Genomic DNA, 24,574 nt, shown 5'->3' on the forward strand with positions numbered 1-24,574 from the left:
GCTCCAAAAATAGTAGATCTACAACTATATACTATATACCAAAATTCAAACAATGACCAAATCCCACAACTGCAATAGCAAGATCTGAATAATAAAGACCTTTTTTAATCAGCCAAACAATTAAGTAAGTAAATGAATAAATAAATAAACAAAGATGTGCCAGTGCACAGGGAATGACAGGTTCCAAAAATAACTAGAGACATTAGAGAATTATACATTTGGGGGGAAATGTATTGACCATTATACATCTATTTGGTCCAAAGAATTATGACATAGGCTACATTAGGTGAGGAAATTGACTCCTATATGTAAAATGTATATATATATATATATATATATATATATATATATATATATACACACACACACACACACACACACACACACACACACACACACACACACACACACACACACACAATCAACATGCCACCTGCTTTCATATTGTATGAAACTAAATGGCAGTAAGGCACTATGGGACCTAACAGTGTTTCAGCAGCAGGGAGGAGAAGGAGCACGATGCAGAGAGGAGCAACACACACACACACACACACACACACACACACAACACACACAGATTTCATGGACAACGCCACTCGTAAGAGAGAGAGAACTGGTCAAATAAGGAGGGGCATTCATCTGGGGACGGGTACTCCCACTTCCTCTCCCTCTCCTCTCCCTCACTTTCTATCCATCATAGTTTCTAAAGAAAGTTGGCCAAGTATTTAACAAATAAGAGTACCAGGCGAGGCTATGTGCGCCGCTACAGGCTGACAGGGTCACTGGGTAATGATGGCTCAATTACTGTGAATATCTCCTCGTACAGCCCCACACACACACACACACACACATACACATACACATACACGCGCACCCCGCCCACCCACCACAGCAATTTGTCAAACTCGGCAAAACGATGGGCCTGACAGTGTAATCGCTAACCGTCCCCGCCGACATGAAAGGGGCCCTTTATCTGGCCAAATCAAAGAACCTGATCTCTGAGAAAGAGAAGGAAGGAGGGAGGGAGGGAGAATGTCCCGCTCGGCCCGGGCCCCTGTGAGACAAGGAGAGGAGATGGCCCTAATCCGTTTTAATAAGACACTGCGTGCCCATCTTCACGATAATGACCAGGGAGAGAGAGGGAGAAAGATGAGGGAGAAGGCGGGATGGAAAAAGATAGAAGAGATGATGAAGCCAAGGCTTTGAACATTTGAACAGGCGGTGTGATGAAAGGAGTGGGGGGGGGGGTTCAGTCAGACAGACAGACAGACAGACAGACAAACAAACAGAGAGACAGATACTTAGACAGAAACTTAACCACTTAAACTTCGTTGACCATGGTCCCCCAGGGGGTCTATACTTGGTTCCCTCCTTTTTTCCCTCCGCACAAATTATTTATTTATTATCTATATTATCTATATTATTATTATTATTATTATAACGTGTTGTCAGCTATTGTTGCCGAATGTTCACCTATTGTGACATGCCCAGAATAGGGACACTACTATGGTTCAAATGGTTTAGCCCAATTTATGCTTCGTCAAACGACGGCGTTAAATGCCGAAAATAGTCAATCTACATTTCACTACTACATTTCACAACGCGTCTCATCCTTAATACGTTTTGAGCTTGTAGATTGGCTATTTTCGGCGTGCGACACTGACGTTGGACGGAGCATAAATTAAGCATTTAACACACACACTGCCGCTACACACCCCTGTCCCTCATCTCCTCGTTCTCTTGAGACAGACAGATGCATGGACAGTCCAAACAGCCCAGGGGGACAGAGCAGTTTGTGTGCTTATCGTATCTTCTGGACAGGATGGAGTGTCATCATGGAGGGCCGACTGGGGATTGGCACTGGGACTGGACGGTTAGGGGGAAGGAGAGAGGAGCTGAAACTAATGTAAGTAAGTTATGCAAGTTGGCGAAGCCAACTCGCCATTACACTGTAAAGTGTAATGGCTATGTTTTAATTTAACTCTGTTAGAAATTGATGAAAGAACTCTGTTAGAAATTGATGAAAGAACTCTGTTAGAAATTGATAAATGGACACAGGATTTGATATGGCCATCATCAAACTCGATATAAGATGCTTTGTGGTTCTCTTTGAGGCAAAAGAAAAAGGTTTTTGAAGTTCATGGAAAGTACTGAGGTACCAGTAAAATCTTCAGTATCAATATAATTCTGAGAGAGTAATAGTGGACCCAATAGAGTAGACCCACATCAATTTCTACACTATTTACAGTTAAATTACACTGATGATTTTACTGTATACTCGACTTTCTTACTGGCCACAAATAATGAACGGGTCGACAAGCCCATTGGATCACACAAAGAAATATATATATTTTTTTATATGTCACTCGTAGTATGCATGCCACTTTGACATACATACCCATTACCCCCATAGTCTACATAATATCTCTTTAGAGATGAGAGAAAAGACAGACAGACAGACAGACAGACAGACAGACAGACAGACAGACAGACAGACAGACAGACAGACAGACAGACAGACAGACAGACAGACAGACAGAGGATAACATATAACGGACATAAATGGAAAAGAGCAAAGCATTGAGCGAGGGAAGGGAAAATTATGGAGAAACAGAAGTAAAAGGAGAGAGAGAGAGAGAGAGAGAGAGAGAGAGAGAGAGAGAGAGAGAGAGAGAGAGAGAGAGAGAGAGAGAGAGAGGGAGAGAGGGTGAGAGAAAGAAAAAGAGAGAGCGACAGACAGAGTTAATACCAAACAAAGCAGGATTAGTCCCAGATAAGACTAGTCACAATGCAGTGCAATCCTTTGGATATTACAATGCAGGATAGGGGGAATCATGCGGGCTCGCTAAGACGCGCTAATTAGTGACTCGACACATTTGCCCCTCTTGTTTTGCAAACAACACACACTGTCAAACAGCGGGTGGTGGGCAATCACACCACCAGAAAATCATTTAGCCTTAATCAGAATCCAGAAATGAAGATTGAGTGTATGTGTGTGTATGTGTGTTTGAGGGGGGTGGGGTGGGGGCGCATGAGACAACTCCCACAGCCACAGTGTATTCTTAGCTCTGCCCTGCCCTGGCTGGTGAGAATTTGGACAGAATCTTCTAGACATTGCCCAGCAGTGGCCTGGCCGTAACTCGATAAGCGGCCTGCAGCCACAGGTCAGGACAAAGTGCATTTAACTGCAGCGTAACGGCTGTCCCGGGTTTATTTGTCATTTCTTTTTTTCTTTCCTTTTTTGTTTGGCAGGCTTCTTTTTCGACACATACCACCCTTCATATTCCGCCTGTCTATTTTTAAACACACATACACACATATAAACACAAACAGACACACATATGTACAGACATACACACACACACACACACACACACACACACACACACACACACACACACACACACACACACACACACACACACACACACACACACACACACACACACACCCCTACCCCCCTCCCGTCTTCAGGCTGAACACGGAGGGTTCGAGGAGAGACGAGAAACAGTGGGGTCTGCTGGAAAAGAAAACATCGGGGATATATCTTTAACTCTCTTCTCAGGGTTGCCAGCCCTGCGTTGCCAAACTGCTGTGTTTTTAGAAAACATGGTGGATGAAGTCATGGTGCATGGCAGGAAAGACGCATATTTGCCAACTGGATAATGTGAGGTCAACGTATCAATGGAATGAATGGGATTTGGAGCCATGTGCAAGAGCTTAATGCATTGGTATTTGTATGGAGAGTCCAATTTTGGCTTAGCCGGCATGAGACCCATGTGAGGCTGAGGTGGGTGTGCGTGTGGTCGTGCATGCGACGTGTGTGTGTGTGTGTGTGTGTGTTCAGGTATAATAAAAGGCCACCCATCACTGTTCCAGACTCAGCCAAGGTCAAAGCTGGGAACGTTGACACTACCTCCAGCAACTGTAATGGTACGCACAAACACACACACGGTCAGCCAACAGTGTCAACTCATGCTGGTTAGATGACATTTACACTCAACCTTTCCATTTTGTGATTGATTGGGGTTAAATTCTACTGTTGCCCAAAAACCTGCCACCGCTAAGGTGCGAGTGTGTGTGTGTGTGTGTGTGTGTGTGTGTGTGTGTGTGTGTGTGTGTGTGTGTGTGTGTGTGTGTGTGTGTGTGTGTGTGTGTGTGTGTGTGTGTGTGTGTGTGTGTGTGTGTGTGTGTGTGTGTGTATGCGCGTGCGTGCGTGCATGCGTGCGTGCGTGTATGCCAGTGCCCTTCCTATATGCATGCATGCATGTATGTCAGGTGTGCATGCAAAGGCCTAGATATGGAGATAAGGAGAGAGGGACATGTTACAGAACACAGAACTAAGAAAAGCTAGTCGAACGTATGCAGGCCATTAGGCTGGAGATTAGGAGAGGACAATAGTCACCATGACCTATGCAGTCTGCTAACTCTCTAATACAGTAACTCATTACTACCCTCCTTTCACACTATGAGTAGAACTATAGCAATGGTTCTCAAAGTGGGGTTCAGGGACCCCCAGGGGTCCTTGTGGGGGGGGTCCAGAGGGTGCCCAGCAAAAACACTTAAGCCCTATTTTATTTTTCGGCTATTCGAAAATAGCCGATCTACAAACTACAATCTCGACTAATCTTTTATGCAGGTTTCTGGCACAAAACCTTTTAAAATCGAGGCCTGCGAACAAATACGGATTCAAAGTAAAAGTAAAGTAAAAATGTTTTGAACTACCTGACTGTTCAATCTCTTCTATTATTTGCCTTATCAAAATTCTCATTGTGGGAATATTTTGTGAAAACACTAATAGTAATCCCCACAACATTGTCACAATATCAATACTGAGGTATTTGGTCAAAGATATTGTGATATTTGTCCATATTGCCCAGCCCTTAGTCAAAAGTATAATTTCATAAGTAACAACCAATTTAAAAGTGTGAAATCCTTCTGCAAACTGTTTCCTGCCGAAGGGATCATAAAGGCTTTATAATGACTTTCCTAACAAACTGAGTTCTCGGGACAGCCACACGCTAAAACGTGTCAGAGTTGAACACAATACATGCACTACAAGGTACAGAACCAGTTACTACACAGCAAAATATGGAGCATTGATTCAACTCTGAATGTGTAGAAATTGAGTGTTGCAGGTCTATTTTTACACCTTCAGAGTTAAATGAATACTATGTGCACATGGACAAAGATAGCTATCCAGCCATGGATATAAACAGTGTCTCTGTGAGAGTCTCAATGGTCAAGACGTAACAAACTGAATAGTATCCAACATGTGTAGACAGTGTGAATGTACATTCAACAACAACTAACCAAGTAACCATGATGACTGAAGTGGTTACATCAACTTTGGATTCATGCAGTAACATGCACAATGCTTTTAGTGAACGCTGAGACATTTTAGACCACTTGGAAATTGAGGCAAACGGTCACAAATCACCCCAAAGTAGGTTACTACATCAAAACTTCAAAACTCCAGGCTTTGGCTAAAATAAATTGTCATTTTGGTGACTGGATGGTGAGTACTTTTCCCCCAGGAATCGTACCAAAATGCACCTTTATCTTAAAGCCACATAAACAAACCTTTAGGCTACATTTTCTGAATTGACCAGGTCTATAGTTTCTCTGGGCAAGGTTGCATAAGGCTGTGATTATCCTAGAGGTCACGGTGGGTCAGTTTAGACAGTGAGGTAAAACTGTAAAACTAGCGTTGCTATATTCAAAAGGCTGTTAGGACCACTCACATCATCACACATGAATGCAAATGGGCTCTTTGGAACCACAAGTGTCTCAAGTTTCAGAACGTGGCCTATCTGTAATACACCATTAAAACATAGACTGTAGTTTTCTGCTGTATTTTGACTTGCTTTGCATTGCGTCAAGTAACGGTGTAAAGGTGAAGAAAATGTCTTTGTGTGTTTAAGTCAGATCTTCTATGGAACCCATGCAACAAAGATATAATTTCAAATGATGTAGGACACGTCTGTTATTTATTGAGGAGGTCTTCAATTCCTAACAAATCAAACATTCGGTTGACTTAAGAACCATGTTTATTTCATTTTCCAGTGAGCAAGCATGGCATACTTGATACTGAGGAAATCCCAGAATCTCTAGTTTATGCGGTACGTCATTGCTCACCATATTCTCACCATAACACCCTATAGAGACCATTACAGCGGGTGAACTGGAATGGAAAACTTTGAGTAAAGTGAACAAGCGAAAATGTGAACAGTCTTAATTTAGCTACTTAATTTAGCCCTTTTTGATCATACAAAAATTTGCATCCTTTCAGATTTTTAAATTGTGAACAAATGACAGCTTTACCATGACATATTTCAGCTCTGTGACAACAGTAGACCTTGCATGGGACCCTGAATGTTAAGGCCAGAGGTTCAACACAGCTACCATTGTTGCTTTTAAACTGTTATGGGTTTGGTTTTATTACTTCTGTCAAACATCAGAAGCTGTAGCCTACAATACAGCTTCAGGTTCATGGCTTGACTGGCTATCTAATAAGGGCCACTACAAAAAGATCACTACTACAATGGACAATTAGCAGGCTGTAGATGCAGCATGTGAAGAAGTAAGGGACACAAAAGGTTTACCTTTAAGACAGAAACAGACAGAAACAAAGGCATGATATAATACAAAAATCCCATGATATAAACGCAGCCTTACTCATTAGTAGCCCCTAGACCCAGATGCGCACTGCATTCGTTTTATTGACATGGACAATAAGTGACGATGTTTTGAACAAGGTGCTAAAGTTGCGTTTAACTATATACAGCGAATGCCGTCGCATAAGCTATTGACACGACAGTGACTCTGAGCAGACTTCTTTTTACCGTGTGTGTGTGTGTGTGTGTGTGTGTGTGTGTGTGTGTGTGTGTGTGTGTGTGTGTGTGTGTGTGTGTGTGTGTGTGTGTGTGTGTGTGTGTGTGTGTGTTTTCGGTCGTGCATGAGAAAGTGTGTCACGTTATGTTAACGTCCGCGTGTGTTCTAACACCTGTAGATTTATAATCTCGAGAAAGACGAATGGAATGTTGTAGCCTAGCCTGCTAATAGTCAAGTCAAGACATTTAAGATAATAGATTTAATAATTCCACATTAAGCCATCAAATTTAGACGACGCTGAGCCTTTGAGCGGTTTTCAAATGGAATTGGACAATGAGATTTTAATCTGAACACACAACCAGTTTACTGTAATATAGTCTATGTTCTTTGCCCTGTGAATAGTCACAATATGGCCAGCGAAGCAGAAATTATAAGTTCATAAAAGCAATTAGGCTATGTTGCCAGTTTGGAGCTGACTATTCCTGTTAGATACTATCGATTGTCAGAGTGTATAAAATAATAAAAGTCCGAAACATAAAATAATGTCACCGTCTATATAAAAAAAAAAGGAAACGTGTTGGTTAGCCTATCCTGTGTGGTCAAAATCGGATTGTATTAAAAAGCTGTAAAATAAAATCATGAAATACCAAACAACTCTTTCGGACAATGAATATACCTAAACTATATATAATATCGGGAGTATGGCGTTCCAGGCGCCGTAAAATATCAAGTCATAGACATAACTCCCAAAACGTGCCTGTGCATGTGCCTATAATTATTATTGTAATATTAATTTCAATATTATTATTTTTTTAAAGTTGATAGTTTGCAGGCCCTAGACCCATACATACGCCAAGTTCTGATTCATATCGGTTAATTGTGGCCCCACACACAGCCTAATGTTTGTTCAAGTAGCTACGACTTTTCGGCCCACCTGTGAATGTTAGGCCTATACCTGTGAGGGCTGTATCCAAACAAACTAGCACTCACTGCCTCCCAACCAACTGACTTTAATAACATGCAACATGTAAGCAAATGTGTTTGCAAAACACTACAGCGGTCACTGTATTTACCGATGATCAATGCGAGTCTATCTGTTTCTCCAACGTATACACACACAGGCTCTCCCTGTGGATTTGTGGATTTTGGAGCGAGCAGGGCTTTTTACCCGAGTCCCAAGTTCCCAGACCATGTCATGGCCTTTCTCATGCAGCCAACCAGGTAGCGTGTATACGCTAGAGCTGGACTTCCAAAAGAACACACATTTGCAAGAGTGGCAGATAAAATAACCGACCTGTTGCTCAATATTATTAGTGTGTCACAGGCCAATTAGTGAAAGGGACTGTAACATAAATGACAAAAATGGGGCAACATTAAAAAAGAAAATAAAAGAGAATCTCCCACGCGCTGCAGGCTATTATATGGGTGCCTGGCCTGCATGTTTTGAATGTTGAGCCTTTTTTTTTCATAGCCTACTCGTCATTTGCTCTCTTTCTACACTCTGCTACTGCTACTTGCAACTCAAGAGGACTGGGTTCTGTGGCCGCGGCCTCTGGGCTATTCAGAGCCTGGAAGAATTCCGGTGTGAGAGGTCTGCAAAGCCAGGTATTTGCGTTCATTAGCACTCGGATCAACAGGCTATCAAAGCTATTTAGAGATCAAGACCAAGTACAATTACTGGCACAAGAGCGAGTCCTGCAGCATGTTTAAGCATTTTTCACAAAGTAGCCCAATTAGTTTTTTTTCCTTTTTTTCTTCCTTTTTTTTGTAACTTTTACTTTTACGAGGACTTTGTGCCTTTGGCACCTATTGTGCAGGCATGCGAGATTAGCGAGAAAATAAACAAACACAAACATAATAAACATAAATAACTCAAAGTATGACATTTTGCAACAAATATTGTTGATTCTTTATTTCTGGCTCAAACACACAATGCACACGTGCTGAATTGCTCATTTTGCGTTTGATGTTAGGATAATTCTTATTGACATAGTAGTTGATTGTCAAGTTTAAAATATGACGGCCCAGGCTTATGTGCTTGCAGCCTTTAATGGCCATATTTCTTGCTCATAAAAATGTTCACAAATAATTTGATAAAACATATAAAATGTAGAACTAAATATCAAACTGTTAAGTTACAGTAACAGTATCTCTGATAAAAGACTTAGATGCATGTCAATTTAATAAAAGGTCAAAGGCTTTGGCAAAGTTGAAAAGTTTTCAAAGGCCTTGAAAGTTGCATTTCAGCACAGCATAAAATAGGCGAATTGTATAAACGGAATCATTTAGGGCTGCCTTTTAAAAGGTGTATCATATAAAGCTTGGCATTGAAATATATTCCCATGGGTGTAAATGTATTCCACATTTTAGCTCTACATTTTCATACATAAACTGCAAATCGAAACTCACCTTGAGAAAAACACACACACACACACACACACACACACACACACACACACACACACACACACACACACACACACACACACACACACACACACACACACACACACACACACACACACACACACACACATACACACCCAGTGGTGGTCTACATTTTATAAAAGAAAATACGAACAAAATAAATAACATACAACAAGCGGGCCACTATTGAATACTGAATAAATACACACACACACACACACACTGACCCATATATAACTGACAGAAGACAACAAAGTGCATTCGAGCACGAATTCAAGCGAAATACTCAAAACGCATAAAAGCATAAATCAATCAGCCATCCGACCAACAATAAACAAATGTCAAATAATGGGCATGGTCCGTTTCCAAACAACAAAAGTGCCCATGTTCACAAAACTGAATACATGAATTTTCCGTGTGACGCGAGCAACAGTCCTCAAAGTGGTATGGGCGCTTTCTTGCACAAGACGCATTATTGATTGGCATTCCCTGGAGGAGTAACCAGCCCCGTAACAGTCCAACAACAGCCCAGGGACAGAAACTTGCTGGAGTGCAATTTCTTTCCAAGGTAAAAAACGCAGGTGTGGATGAAAAAAAAAATCTGCGCGAAAAGATTGTAATTTCTTTCAAATATCGCATCTCGGCGTCTTGCAGTTGCGAGGCGAATGAAAGTAGAGTGCGCTGGACTCTGTATCAGATGTGCTGCAGCCTGCCTCGCCATGAGCGGTGCTACAGCGCCCACTATTTCAAAAGCCAGGAATATTATTTCACAAGACTTGGAACGGCTCAATAAAAAAAAAAGTTACTATCCCTTTCGACAACTTTTTGCTAACTTTGGGGAAATGTACCTACGCCTTTTGAAAAAAGTCCGACAACCGAAAACAGCAAATTACAAGGCCGAGCTCAGCTTTTTTGTATGGCAGTGAGTGTGTTTTTTATTTTTTTAGTTTCATACTGCCTCCGTATCTTTTCCTATACCAAAGGCACCAGCGGTGTTTCTCATCACACGCGAAACTTCTGACTCTGGGAACAAGCGAAGCCGAGAGTTGCACCATGCAGGGAGAGGAGACCGGGACACCCCGGTCTACTAGCTACAGGACAATATTCCAGTGAAGAGCGAAAAAGTTATCTTGCCGGACAAAGAATCGTCCCCCCTTTTTTTTAGGACATGACAAATGACAAGGACACAGATCTAGCCCCGGGAGTGCGGCGACTGCAACGCGTATATAAGAAGGCAAAAAGAAGACCTACTTTTGGCCAGTTTTCTCGCCCTCGCCTTGGATCTCATCTTGTCGGCTTGTAGATTCCTCTCGTCGTCCTCCGTGAGCCCAGAAGCAGCAACAACACTATCTTCATCTCACAAGCATTGTCAGTTTGGACACCTTCGCACATGCGCACCAGGCCATTCAATCTGACACCCTCGTCGGGGCCAAAAAACTTTCCAATGTATTCATCATCATCACTTTTTGTCCTATCGTCCCCCCTTTAGATCACTTATCTCTTCCCCTCCTCCCCCCTCCTCCTAACTCCTCCACCTCCTCTCTCGGCACCATCTCACCCCCCCCCCCTCTTCTCCTCCTCCTCCTCCTCCTCCCTCCTTCCTCCCCTTACCCTCGTCCCCCATTCAAACCACCACCATTGCCACTGCCAGCACCTTCTTCTTCATGGATTTTTTAGCCCTTTAAGAACGGCAACTTTAGTTCTTTCCTCCAACCTGCGGGATCCGGTCTGGCCATTGGACACAATCGAGGTATTTTGGGGTCAAGGTCGTAATCACGCTGTTGTTACAATGTAATTGTAATAAATTAACTATTATTCACTGTTATAAAATGAAAATGTAAATTGTAGAATTTTAAACATAGATTGTTTTGTTATGTGGAATATAGCCATTATTATTTTTATAAATAATAAGAATTATTATTATTAACAACATAAATTAGGCTTATTGTATTTTTTATACATAAAATACAAACACAATTTAGGCAATTTCTTTAACTTTTATTTTTCCCCCCCTTTGCAGGTATATATAAAAACAGTTTCTATTTACGACTGTTGACGCAAATGATGTCTCTCATCTTGTGCCAGTGTGCTCAAATTGCAGAGGTTATTTTTAACTTCATTAATTCAGAGCCCCGGGCGTAAATAGGGTACAGGCTACACTACAGGCTCGATTGGAGTTACACTTATGATATGCCTCTCTCTCTCTCTCTCTCCGTGTGTGTATATAGCCTCGTCCAGTGGTTCTCATAGTGGATTTTAGGGACTCTCTGGGTTCCTTTAAGGGGGTCTAAATTGACCCTTGCAGGTCTGTAACTCTGACCGTATACGGGTCCATTTGGTTCCATTTGTATACGATCAGAGAGTTAAGGGGAGACCTTGAAATCTAAAGGTTTGAGCCACCACTGGCCTAGTGTGTGTGTGTGTGTGTGTGTGTGTGTGTGTGTGTGTGTGTGTGTGTGTGTGTGTGTGTGTGTGTGTGTGTGTGTGTGTGTGTGTGTGTGTGTGTGTGTGTGTGTGGGGGTGCAAAACGCATGACTTTTCATACGCCGTTTTGCCCCCAGGACAAGCAAGCAAAGCGCTGTGGCGCAGCTGTTGACGCCTGCATGTAGCCTCTATAGCACTAGTCCGAGCGAACACGAAGTCCATGCTTTCTCAATCTGACTGCATCCCCATTCCACCGTATGGTAACGTTTGTGAAACATTCACTGTTATTTCTAGAAGAAATCTCTCTTCGGTGTCAGCGCCGCTGTGCCTCACGCATGCAAAGCCGGCCGCAGCGCAGGTAACTTCACTTACAAGACGAATAAGCGTGTCGAGTTTGTTATGTATAATGTGTTGTATAAGTGTATGACTTTTGCCTTTTGCACCTGTTTGTTTAGTGTGCCCTGTGAGCGCTACTGTAGTATATAGGCTATTGCTTCCTCGTTTTTTTAAGGCTATGCACTGCATGCAAACGGCTCTGCGTGCAGTCCACGCATTCTGCAATCTACTGTAACCCATTTGGATGTAGGCCTAGATTTTCTTAAATAGCCTATGTTTTAAGCAATTTCATGCAATTCAACAAGAAAGCCATGTTTCCCCATGCACCCACACCAATCTGCAGTGCATTATTTTGTCAATTTGATGCCCGCATGTTACTGTTGAAGTTGCACTTTAGACCATGTCTCCATGATTATGCATAATAGCCTATACAAATGCATATTGTAGCATGCCATAACTTGATTAAATTGTAGATATTTGTTTTGCATGTCACCACATTTTAATTTTCGTAGACTTGATTTTGTTTCATGTTTTGTTTGGCAAAATACAAATTTTTCTTATTATTATTATTATTACTAGTGTATTATCATTATTATTATTGTTACTATTATTAGGCCATTATTATATTTTATATTAATATTATTATTTATTAATTTTCATTCTTGACTTTTTCTTTCTTTCTCTTTATAAAATGAAACAAGAAGTGAAACTGTTTTCGAGCGTTGCTTGTTAATTAAACATTTCTATAATTTAATGCATTTGTTCTTTTGTACTTTCATACGTGTTGACCTACTTGTCATATTCACACTGTGCCTAGAGGGGAGCGTGGGCCTACATCCTATTCAATTGCATGTCATATGGGAATGGTTTTCCTATAGTTTTGGCTGCATAAAGGCGGCTCTATGTTGGTGCCTAGCTGTTAAAGGTCGGTGTTGATGGAGCAACTACAGCCTGCAAGGAGAGCGACAGGATTCCATTCCTTGCACACTGAAGAGTTACAATTTGTAATTACAATATACTTACACAGGCTATACATTAGCCTACTGTATGCGGTTTAAGCTTTGTATATTTTTATGACGCTGGTTATTATTGTTGTTGATGTTGTTGATACATCTGGGTAGTTTTCGTTTAGCTTACCGAGGAAAAATGGTCTACTTAGTGTTAATTTGGTGTAAAAATAAATGTTATAATACTTGGGGTTTTCCCCAATTATTATAACATTAACACCAATTACATTGGTATAATATGTTTAATTTAACATGGAATGGGTCTACCTATTTTTACCCCCCCCCCCCACCATTTCAACGATTTGTCTATACGGTGCAACTGTAGCTCATTGGACATTATGCACACACGAAACTTGCAACAATTGATTTCAATAAAGGCTGCAGCATGAGCTCATTAAACGTGTTTCTAGTCTATTGGACAGAAATTGTCGCATGACATTTTCCCATGAGTTCTGATGTGAAATGAATAGCGTGACTCCTAATCAATAACAATCAACAGTAATTTGCATACATTATCCTTATATTAGCGAGTGTGTATTTGCATGCAAGGGGGTCACGGTTGTTAATTTCATAGGTTGTGCAATGTGCAGAAGTAAGGAGAGAGATAAGTCTAGGCCTGGGAGGGAGTGAAGTGTCAGGAGAAAGCATATAGCAGTCAAAATTATTGTAAACAACATTTTTGTGGATATCTGAAATTATGCATATAAAGCCCCATAAGTGTCATATAAAACAAATATATAACGCCCATTGCAGTCTACTTACCCCTATAGTCAAAATGCCATGTGAGATATCGCCATGTACGTGGAAAGGGAATACATTATAAATCGATAAACAAATAATAAACAGTGTCTAACGCAGTTTGTGCGCAAATGTTTTTGTTTATTCATTGTGGTCTGGTGGAAGCTTGGGAGCGTGGCGACAAGATATCAATAGTCTTAATTGATTTGCTCGTATCAATAACGTTTCCTCCATCCAGGTTTAGTTTAAAGTAAAACTGAGGGGAAAGGGGGCATTCAACAGGATTATTTGCCCATATTGTCGATATTATTTCCACCAGGGCCTGGGCACTATCTCGCTATTAGTCTGGGCCTCCGAATTGTTCTTGCACATTGGGCTGGACAAATGATTTCACATGGTGCAACACCTTTTAAAAAGGAGCAATTAAGTGTGATTACGCTTGTAAAGAAAAGTGTTGCTCTTCGACACTTGCCCATTGGGGAATACTTTTCTGCGTCATTTAAGCGACGGTCTTTAACGAGTTTGGGGAAACGTAACGGCTGCGCATTTTGGAGTATTTTCTTTGCAGAATGGGGCTATTTTCTACCGCTGGAAGGAGGGGAGGATCACTGGCCGTGGCCTCGGAAGAAAGAGCCGTGTGCAGGTCACTGTAACACATCCGTTTACTGGTCTGCATTAGACAGGGTTGTTCAGTATTATTTTAAATTATCCTTAACTGAAGGTTGAGAAGGTCGGAGTAGGCTATGATTAATTAAACAGAGTAACAATATAAGAATAAAACACGTTGACAAAATGAAAAAATCCTATCCAGATGCACGCATAATATGAAATTAAGTTTTTCAGATATAGGTTATCATCTGGCAATTTATTTTTCTAGTTATATACTATTTTGTAACGTTTTAATCTCCTTGTATCTATTCCTAAACGAAGTCACACAACATGCTGCAGAATATCTCATCGTCTGCACTGAGTGGGTTTGTCTCAAATATGGATTATTTATTCAGAGGTTTGCGTAGGCAGCAGGCCATCATGTCCCGCGTCATGGGGCCATGTTTTATCCAGGTAGGCTGTTTAATCCATTTCATCCTAGGACTATAACACGGTTAGGCTACATGCAGAAATCTAATCATTCACAAGAATGATTATCCAACTTTTCCCCCAAAAATGGACTATAGGTGTATGGTTTTTCAGGGGGAAAAACATGCTCCTGTGACTGTCACATTCAATACTTTCGTTATATCATTATCATGTGCGTATCAGCGTGCATTGCAAGTAGCCTAAAGATAATGTTCCACAACCACAGGCCTAGGCATTCATGAAGGGAAAACGGAAAACGTGTAAGGCGTAAGGGTCATCCAATATAATGATGGCGATGGTGTGATTGAATATCTTGACCATTTGAACATGATGCACAATTAAATAATCAAAGTCGCAGTCGTCGTCGTCGTCGTCGTCGTCGTCGTCGTCGTCATCATCATCATCACCTTTATGATAATCGAGGACTTGCGGCTTAGCTGCAGTTTCCATTTCAACCCATCATCGCTGAGCTGAAGGTCGGGGAGAGATGGAGAGTTTGGAGCGGCGGTTCAGGCGTGACGCGGCGGCCTGCAGAAGCAACAATACATGGGATTGGTGTGGTTGTGAGTCGTGACTGCGGTCCCCCTCACTCCCCGTGCGCGCGCGCGCGCGACACACACACACACACACACACACACACACACACACACACACACACACACACACACACACACACACACACACACACACACACACACACACACACACACACACACACACACACACACACACACACACACACACACACACACACACACACACACACACACACCACAGGGCTGAAACCCAACCTTTATCCACGGTGGGAAGGGGTCCGGGTCCCTGGATTATTCGTTACGCACAGATAAGATCAGCGCACATTAGATATGTGAAATTGAGCACCTTGCAGTCAGGATTGTGGATGAGGTGGTCGGGGGGAGGGGGGGGGGGGGGGGGGGGGGCTGGGTGGGTGGAGATCAAAAAGCCAGAGCGGCACTTTGGTGAGTTCTATGAGCATTGTAAATTTGCTAACTGTAATTCAGCCACAGTGGCTGTGAATGTAATGGCAGCGTAAACACAGAAACTACAGCAGGGCAGCGGAGCAACGTTCTGCTGCAGCTCCACTTCCAATTCACTCACCCCCCCCCCCCCCCCCCCCACACACACACACACACACACACACACACACACACACACACACACACACACACACACACAATCCCACTGCATCTTTTTTTTTCCTCTTCTGAAGTAGGCTATGGCACAGTGGCCCACTGACAGCCCAAACAGAAACAACCGAAAATATGATGCAGCCAGCCAGGTAGGCTACTACAACAAATCACTTAAAATCTGAAGAAGAAAAAAACGGCCCCTTTCCAGCGGCATTACTACACATTCAGTAAAATCATAACAAGAAAATCAATCAATTGGAAAATATTCTAATTGAGTGAAGCACTCATATATCCATGGTAGATGCTCCGTCCCTCGCGCAGCCAGCCAGTCTAATGAAGTAGCCCTATACCCAGAAGCGGCCACAGTGAAGTTGCCTTGGTAATTATTAGCCATTAATTGGGTTCAGGACCTTGGGCGTCTGTGGGAAATGGGAAATCTGACCGCTAATCCAAGACATTTCTTTGGGGGCTTTTTCTGAGTGTTGTTAACATGCTGTCAGAGACAGGCAGGCGCTGCGCCAAACTGATAGCGCGAATATGACGAGGTTAGAGGGCAAGGCCTGTACAGATAGGCCCTGCGGTACAGCCTGCGTTGTGGGACGAGGGTCTGTTATCGTTCAAGCCGTAAAGAGGAAATTACATTATTTGCTTCCTCAAAAGTAAACAAAATTATAATATATCTATGTGTGAGGTCAGGTGGGGTGTGGGATCAGGCTACAGGGACCATACAGTAGGCCTATATTCTGTCTACACTGAGAAACTAGATGCCCATGAAGTCCAATACCGCGGACTGCAGGCTTTCAAACAGAACAGGAGCAGTGTGTGTGTGTGTGTGTGTGTGTGTGTGTGTGTGTGTGTGTGTGTGTGTGTGTGTGTGTGTGTGTGTGTGTGTGTGTGTGTGTGTGTGTGTGTGTGTGTGTGTGTGCTTGCGTGCGTGCGTGCGTGTGTGTGTGTGTGTGTCGTCTTTATTTAGGTTTACCGTTTGGTTCACTGACACAGTGCCATGCACATGCTGCTCTATAAAATGGGCTATAGCCTAGGGGCCTATAGCATACTCTTTTTTTCGATTGTGCATTTTTAACAGGCTAATTGTAAATGATCAGTGGATGTTTTAGACTTTAAAATCTCATTATTGGCCAGAAAAAATGACAGAGAGTCAGAGACAGACCTACCGTTTCACTTATACAATGCTTACAGTGCCTCGTCATCGATTATAGACTATACAAAAGCCAAACCAATAAATAAGCTACATTTAATCATTTTCGTTTAGCCCTTTAGTTTTTAGCATGTAGTAGCCTAGGTGTATACTTACAATATATTTTTCTCAGATTTCGCAGGGAATTTCTTTAAAGTCAATTTGTGCCCCTGACATTTCCCTTTTCAATTATGAAAAATTATGTTGGGCCCAAATTGTATTTAATACAAATCAACCATTCTTGCTTACCTTGGATACAATGTTATTACATTTGCTAACAAATTATTTGTTTTGTTCACATTTATATATCTGAATGCAATTTATCTTATAGCCTAGATATAATGCAATATAGAGCATTATCAGACCTACACCTTTAACAAAAGTATATCCACAAAGGACGGCCACATTATGTCAACAACGAATATGCATGCTAAATCTTTAACTGGGAATTATAGGACTATATCAAAATGACGTCAACACAGCCGCCTTCTCCTGTCCCACCGTCATTAATGTTGTTGTTTTTAATTAATCGCTTGTTAATGTCGCCATCCATATCCCCGAAGATCAAAGGAGCGGAGAGCCGACAAACCCAACAAATGCACATTAAAAAAGATTGCCGGGGGGCTCGAGTGAAAATTACCCCAATGTAGAAATGACCTTAATATGATGTAATCAATCAAGCTGTCTGCTAGGATACTGGGAATCACAATGTTAATCTTTTGGCGGCGGGGGGAAATGGGCCTGTCATATTCTTTACACTGACAGCCAAACAGTGCAGCTTGCTCGTCTCCATCATGTTGCCTACCAGTACCTACATTACTGTTTTGTACAAGTTTTCATAATTTCAATGCGATGTAAACTAATTCGGGTATATGGGAGGTCTCTTGAAAATTATATGTTATGTTGCAATGTAACGAAAGGTAGGGTAAGTGATTTACTTTGGTTAAAATAAGTGTTAAATAGCTCTATATTCTGATAAGACCCCTTAACAGACGACGTCACACTGCTAAGAACCAGTATGCGCGCGCAGGCCGGCACCAAATGAAACCCATTCTGACATGTCTCGCTATAGGACGCGCCTCACTAGCCAACATACAATAGGAGGTTGAATGTACTGAAACCAGCGCACCCCGAAACAATATGTTGGGAATTGATTGCATGAAACAATCACCTGTGCGTCCAGTCTCAATGTTGGTAAACAAATAATTGGTCTATAGAGTGTTTGTTCAGTAAAAGGAGTCTCCCATGTGACGCCTCTCCAGCTCTTTATTAAACAGAAAATGCATCAGTGCTCTCCTGATTGGCTTAAATGTTGTCACCTACCTGAAAATGTACTATATTCTGTTTACTAAAGAGCTGGAGAGACCCCTGTGACCGAACAAACGTTATGTAGCAAATGATTACTATCAGAATATAGTACTTTAACCTTTTTAACAAAAATATAATATAAAGCCTGATTCGAAAATGTTAATGGTTAGCCTTTGTGCTACAGGGAGGATAAATAATATTGCAAAAGGTTAAACAGATAAATAAATTCCATGATTTTCACAAACCACTTCAATAAACAAAGCAAACGTTTTCCACTGATTTTTTTAATTTTCTTTTTTTACACAAACAACAAATAAAACATTGGAACAATGAAATATCATCTCTATAAGGTTTGGATTCCTTCACATATTTTGTCTTCCATTTTTTCTAACCCTTATAGGCTAAATAAATTAATTCATGAATAAATGAATTATTATCCTTTAAAAAGGTTTCCATTTTATACGATTAGCTAGAAGTACCCTATTGTTGATCAAATCACAAGAACAATGACAACAACAACAAAAAGAAAAGCACCAATAAAACAATAGGGATGATAAGCTCACTGAACATTTACTTAACAGGTATAGGAAAACCTTCTTAGAAAATAGCAGATCTACAAGCTTACAACGTGTCACGTTGCAAGCCATGTAGATCGTCTGTTTTCAGCAAAGATATTTAATGTAGAGCGAAAACAGAGAAGACACTAGAATAGAGCCCTGAGGGACTCTGCTCGACAACGTATATGCATGCATGGCGTCCGTCTAGGTTTATTAAGGCCACAGTATTCTGAACCATTCCCCAGTGGAACCCTCGCTCTAATGCCTGGAGAGTTTGAACGTGGTCCAGATAGGTACCAAACATAGGAGTGTGCGGAAGCATTAGCGCCAAGCAGAACATACACACAACTTGGCAGGCTGTAACAGGGGCTCACGGCGGGCCGCATCAAGTGCCGAGGCCAACGCATGTTATCATTAACAACTGTGGACAGACAGAACAGGCCGCCGAGCCCACAAGTGTCCATTTCTCACACACACACACACACATGCACACACACATGCGCACACGCACCCACCCACACACACACACACACACACACACACACACACACACACACACACACACACACACACACACACACACACACACACACACACACACACACACACACACACACACACACACACACACACACACACACACACACACACACACACACACACACACACACACACACACAGCCTGCGTCCTGGCATGGCATGGCATGGCAGGATAGAGAGGGTTACAGCTCCAGAGAGCCGCCTGCCACCCTAGCTGCACCCAAGCCTTTGAAGGAACACTAGCTTCTGGGATCTCTGGTTCTCATCTTTGAAACGCACCCCACCCCAGAGCCCCGCCACCTTCTCCCCCACCGAAAAAGGTCCAACCTTCAGGATTTGTGTTCTCACCTCCCTTTATAGAGGTTGGATCTGGGAATTTGTTCTCACCGTAACGGCCTCAGCGAGCTAAACCACCACACCGCCCCCAACTCCAGGACCATAGCAGTGTGTTGGAGGGAAACGGGAGGTGTTCGTGTGTGTGTGTGTGTGTGTGTGTGTGTGTGTGTGTGTGTGTGTGTGTGTGTGTGTGTGTGTGTGTGTGTGTGTGTGAGAGAGAGAGAGAGAGAGAGAGAGAGCAAAAGAAAAGGGGGGGGTGTAGGAGAGAAGTTTGGGAAAGGGATTGTGATATGTATTTGATTAGATGTCAAATCCATAATGGACATGTACTCTTACCAAAGAGAATATCGAAAACAGTTAAATCCATCTGTGTTAAATGTACCTGTTTACAGTCACAGAGTTAAATGAACACAGGAACTTACTGTACCATCCCTTATTTTATTGCTATGGATGGATTTAACTGTAATATTTATGTAGGAGTTACCATGTCAACGCATTGTTTGTACATATACTGTTTCAAAAATAAATTCCAGCACATGAATGGAGTTTATAATGATATATTATTATATAGGAATATACTCTAACTGACAGTATAATGATAACCGATAACCACACAGAATATATGGGAGACAGAATGTTCATTTATGAGTTATAAACATAAACAATGCTACAACGAATTCACCATTGTAAAAGTTGCTGCATAATTGGAAGGTCCTTAGAACACCTGGGCTTAGAGAGTGGAATGAGGAAATGATTAAGATTACATCATATGAATATATGTTGGGTAGAGTGAATGGAGAAGGAAAAATGAAAGAGACATGGGACAGATTTTGGATTTATATGAACCTTAAATGAACAAACGAACATTGATCTTCATAGAACATCAGAGCTACAATTCATATCCTCAGACGACTGTGAGAACTTTATTTTTATATCTTGGAATGGCTGTATTATTATGTTGTTTTATTATGCTGCATTGTACCGCAGTAACATTCTGTACCACTTTGAAAAATAAATAAACATTTGAATTACAAAAAAACAAAACAATGCTACGGTCCCCCCTTCCTAAGTCATCCTAAAGAAGAAGAAAAAAATTTTGTTCAGGAACAGCAATTAGTTCCATAAATTGCTCCTTCTTTACACTCACCAATGGGAAATCAGGTCCACAACCTCCACGGCAACAAGTCATGATCAATTATAGTAGATGTACATACACCACTGACGTCACTATGCTAGGACCCGCCTCCACAGCAGAACACAACACAATCCACCACAAGACATTTAGTGTCCAGCCCTTCTGCTGAGAAGGGCTGGACTTATACACAGTGAACTTCAGAGTGACCGTTTAACTCTAAAAGTGTACGAAAAGACCCGAAAGGGTCCATAATATGAGCACTGAGGAGGCAGGAACACACACATCACCAGAAATGATGTGTTGCGCTGATGTAAGTGGCACATATTGTAATCCAGTATATTTACGCTTGGATAATTTTTGTTTGCTTGAATAAAGGCTCGGCTGAGAATTTCTAATGATCCGGTTTGATTTGGTACTTGTAACATTTTCTGTGAAATTCTAAATATTTACATTGAAGTATTTCTCTCCAGTATTTCCAGCTGGGTGCATTCTCAGTGTAGATGTACTGAAAGAGGCTATACACCCTGTTGGAGTGATTATCTCCTACACATATTCCCAACTCTTGTTGACATTCTCAGCCTAAATGGTTTTGCGTCTTAGTAATATGTTTCTGCTGCCAAGAAAAGCAGACCCTGAGTCCAAAGTAGACACGGAAAGGGATTTAAGAAACTTAACTTAAATTTCCCGAAACCCAGTGCTGAAACACATATATGCAAATGTATCCGCACAGCACAGGGACAAACGCAAGTAGACACACAAGGATGTGCACACATGTGCAGGTGTGTGTGTGTGTGTGTGTGTGTGTGTGTGTGTGTGTGTGTGTGTGTGTGTGTGTGTGTGTGTGTGTGTGTGTGTGTGCGCGTGTGCGTGTGCGTGTGCGCGTGTGTGTGTGTCATCACATACATGCATGCACGCGTGAACACAAATATGCATGCAGGGACACACGCACGCACGCAAAACACACACCCACACACACACACTAATACGTTGTGCAATAATAGGCTATTGGAGTATGCCTTGTGTTCTTGGCCAAGCATTGTGAAAATAACCTTTTCCTTATGAATGGATTTGTTTATGAATTTTCCTTATGGGGTGGATGACTTCCCAGGACGAGGGAAAAAGTAGCTTAAGCCAAGCTGCACACTTCCACTGTAAGCCTGACATCAACATAGGAAACAAACCATAAAACACCAAACTCTCTACAACCCAACAAAGACCAATAAACGTTTCAGCGACCTAAGCGCAAACATCGCCATGCACCAAACAAATCCAACGAAATGCCTGAACCGCTCCCAGATCCATTATGGTGTCTCTCACACACACACACACACACACACACACACACACACACACACACACACACACACACACACACACACACACACACACACACACACACACACACACACACACACACACACACACACACACACACACACACACACACACACACACACAGTTCCGAACCTCCTGTAACCTGCATGGCAGTGGCCAGCAACATTATTTATCTGTTTGTTTTGACGGTCGCAAGGTGTGTGTATGTGTGTGTGTGTGTGTGTGTGTGTGTGTGTGTGTGTGTGTGTGTGTGTGTGTGTGTGTGTGTGTGTGTGTGTGTGTGTGTAATTAGGAGTTGCTGCGTCTGTGGAGACAGAGTGAGTGTGTGTGAGTGTGCGCGTGTTGTTGGACTGACAGGATGATTAATAGGGGCTCCGAGCCTGGAGGGTTGGAGGGGTGCGGAGTGGTGGTGGTGGTAGGGATGTTGGGTGGGGGGGCTCGGCAACACATCAAAAACAACTGCGCTTCCCGGGGCTCACCGCTCACTTCCTGTGTAAGACCAGGCCACTCACCCACAAACCCCCTTTTACCCCACCTACTGCTAACGAACCCAGGTTGGTTGGCTGAGAGGCTGCTAGTGGTGAGGTTGGGGGGGGGGTGGACTGTGAAAGCAGGGAATGACGGTACAGAGACAAGAGCTAATGAAGTTCTTCCAATTAACTGAGCCTCTCACTCACACACGCACGCACGCACGCACGCACGCACGCACGCACGCACGCACGCACGCACGCACGCACGCACGCACGCACGCACGCACGCACGCACACATGCACGCACAATATTTGTGTCGTCTGAAGCAAACACCCCCACACAAAACCTGGCCTGGGGTCCACAGGAGGAGAAGTTGTTACCTTGGTAACAGCTAATGGGGATCCAAATAGACAGTCAACAATCAACTACAACGTCTGCATGCAAACATGAACACACACAGACACGTGTGCGCATATTTGTAAGTGCACAAATATACAAGATGTGTGCATGGCCCAACACACACAAACACACTGAGGCACACCAGCTCATTTGCATAATTTGTCTGCTCGCTGCCACAGCGGAGGAGAAAAGGAGGAAAACAAACAACAACGCATGAGAAAATGCAGACGAGGTTCGATGTGCATCAGAACGCGGTGTGCTGTTTGTCCAGGGAGCACATAGCAAAGTGCTGAAATGGCGGATAACTTCACACGCAGGCCTGGACAAATATTGACTATATGGACCTGTTTCAGTTGCGATGGCTCAATTAGCAGACATAAGCGGTACCAAAGAAAAAGCAGGGATGGATGGATGGATGGATAGATGGATAGATGGATAGATGGATAGATGGATGGATGGATGGATGGATGGATGGATGGATGGATGGATGGTTGATGATGTGGCGAATATTCGGAGAAAATAGAACATGTATAACGCATCATGTTGCAAAACCTTATGAGCTTGTAGATTGGCTTGACTTACCACAAAGTATGTGATGCGATGCGAGATCTGGACTAACCAACACCAACTCGGGACTTCTGAATCGCTGCCCTCCAGGCCTCCACACCCTCCTGTCTAGCATCAGGGTCTTGAGCTCTGCTGTGTTGTTAGCTCCTCATGTCGCGTGGCAGTGTATCTACGTAGGTGGCGCGCCTCTTTCCTTTTCCGGCTTTGTCCTGGGTTGGCCCCGACAGTGTCCGTTTGCTTGCCACCAGTTCCGGGTGCCTAACACAGTGTCCAGCCAGCCTCGTCCTTCTCACTCTGACCTTGCCTGTAACCTGTGGTAGGTCCGCATAGAGTTCTGATGTGGTACTCCCATGTGACACCTAGTGTCATTCATAGCATTCTTGTGTAGACGCCATCCAGGTCCCTTTCCTGTTGTGCTGTGAGTGTCCATGTATCTGCCCCATACAGCAGCACTGACTCCACTGTGGCCACGAACAGCCGCCTTGTGACACAAAGTACAATGACACGATCATGGCCTCTTCCCCTGCCCTGTGTGCCCTTCCCATGTCATGTAAACCCTCTCCTGTTTATTGTGCCCCTGTTGTGACTTTTGACTTTGCCCAGTGCATCTCCAGCTAGTTCTGCTCACTTCCTCCCCTCTCTGTGTGGCCTTGATTGAGAGACTGGCTTCACCTGGGTTAATCAGCTGAGACTGTTTGTGTTAATTGAGAGTTAGGTGTATATTGGACTGTTTGAGT

At 42.7% G+C, this 24,574-nt stretch overlaps 1 protein-coding gene across 6 annotated transcripts in view; it reads right to left on the reverse strand.

Moving 5' to 3' along the window:
- prdm16 (PR domain containing 16) overlaps positions 1 to 12,788 on the reverse strand; it is a 237,550-nt gene extending 224,762 nt beyond the window's left edge. For all 6 annotated transcript variants that reach the window (XM_080445539.1, XM_080445536.1, XM_080445534.1 and 3 more), the window contains exon 1: positions 10,513 to 12,788. In XM_080445539.1, the coding sequence (XP_080301665.1) occupies positions 10,513 to 10,549 (37 nt within the window). In that variant the 5' untranslated portion in view covers positions 10,550 to 12,788. The remainder of the gene's footprint in view (positions 1 to 10,512) is intronic.
- Positions 12,789 to 24,574: the final 11,786 nt, after the last annotated feature.

This window comes from Gymnoscopelus braueri (genome assembly GCF_963280865.1).
Source record: "Gymnoscopelus braueri genome assembly, chromosome: 12".
Taxonomy (NCBI): Eukaryota; Metazoa; Chordata; class Actinopteri; order Myctophiformes; family Myctophidae; genus Gymnoscopelus; species Gymnoscopelus braueri.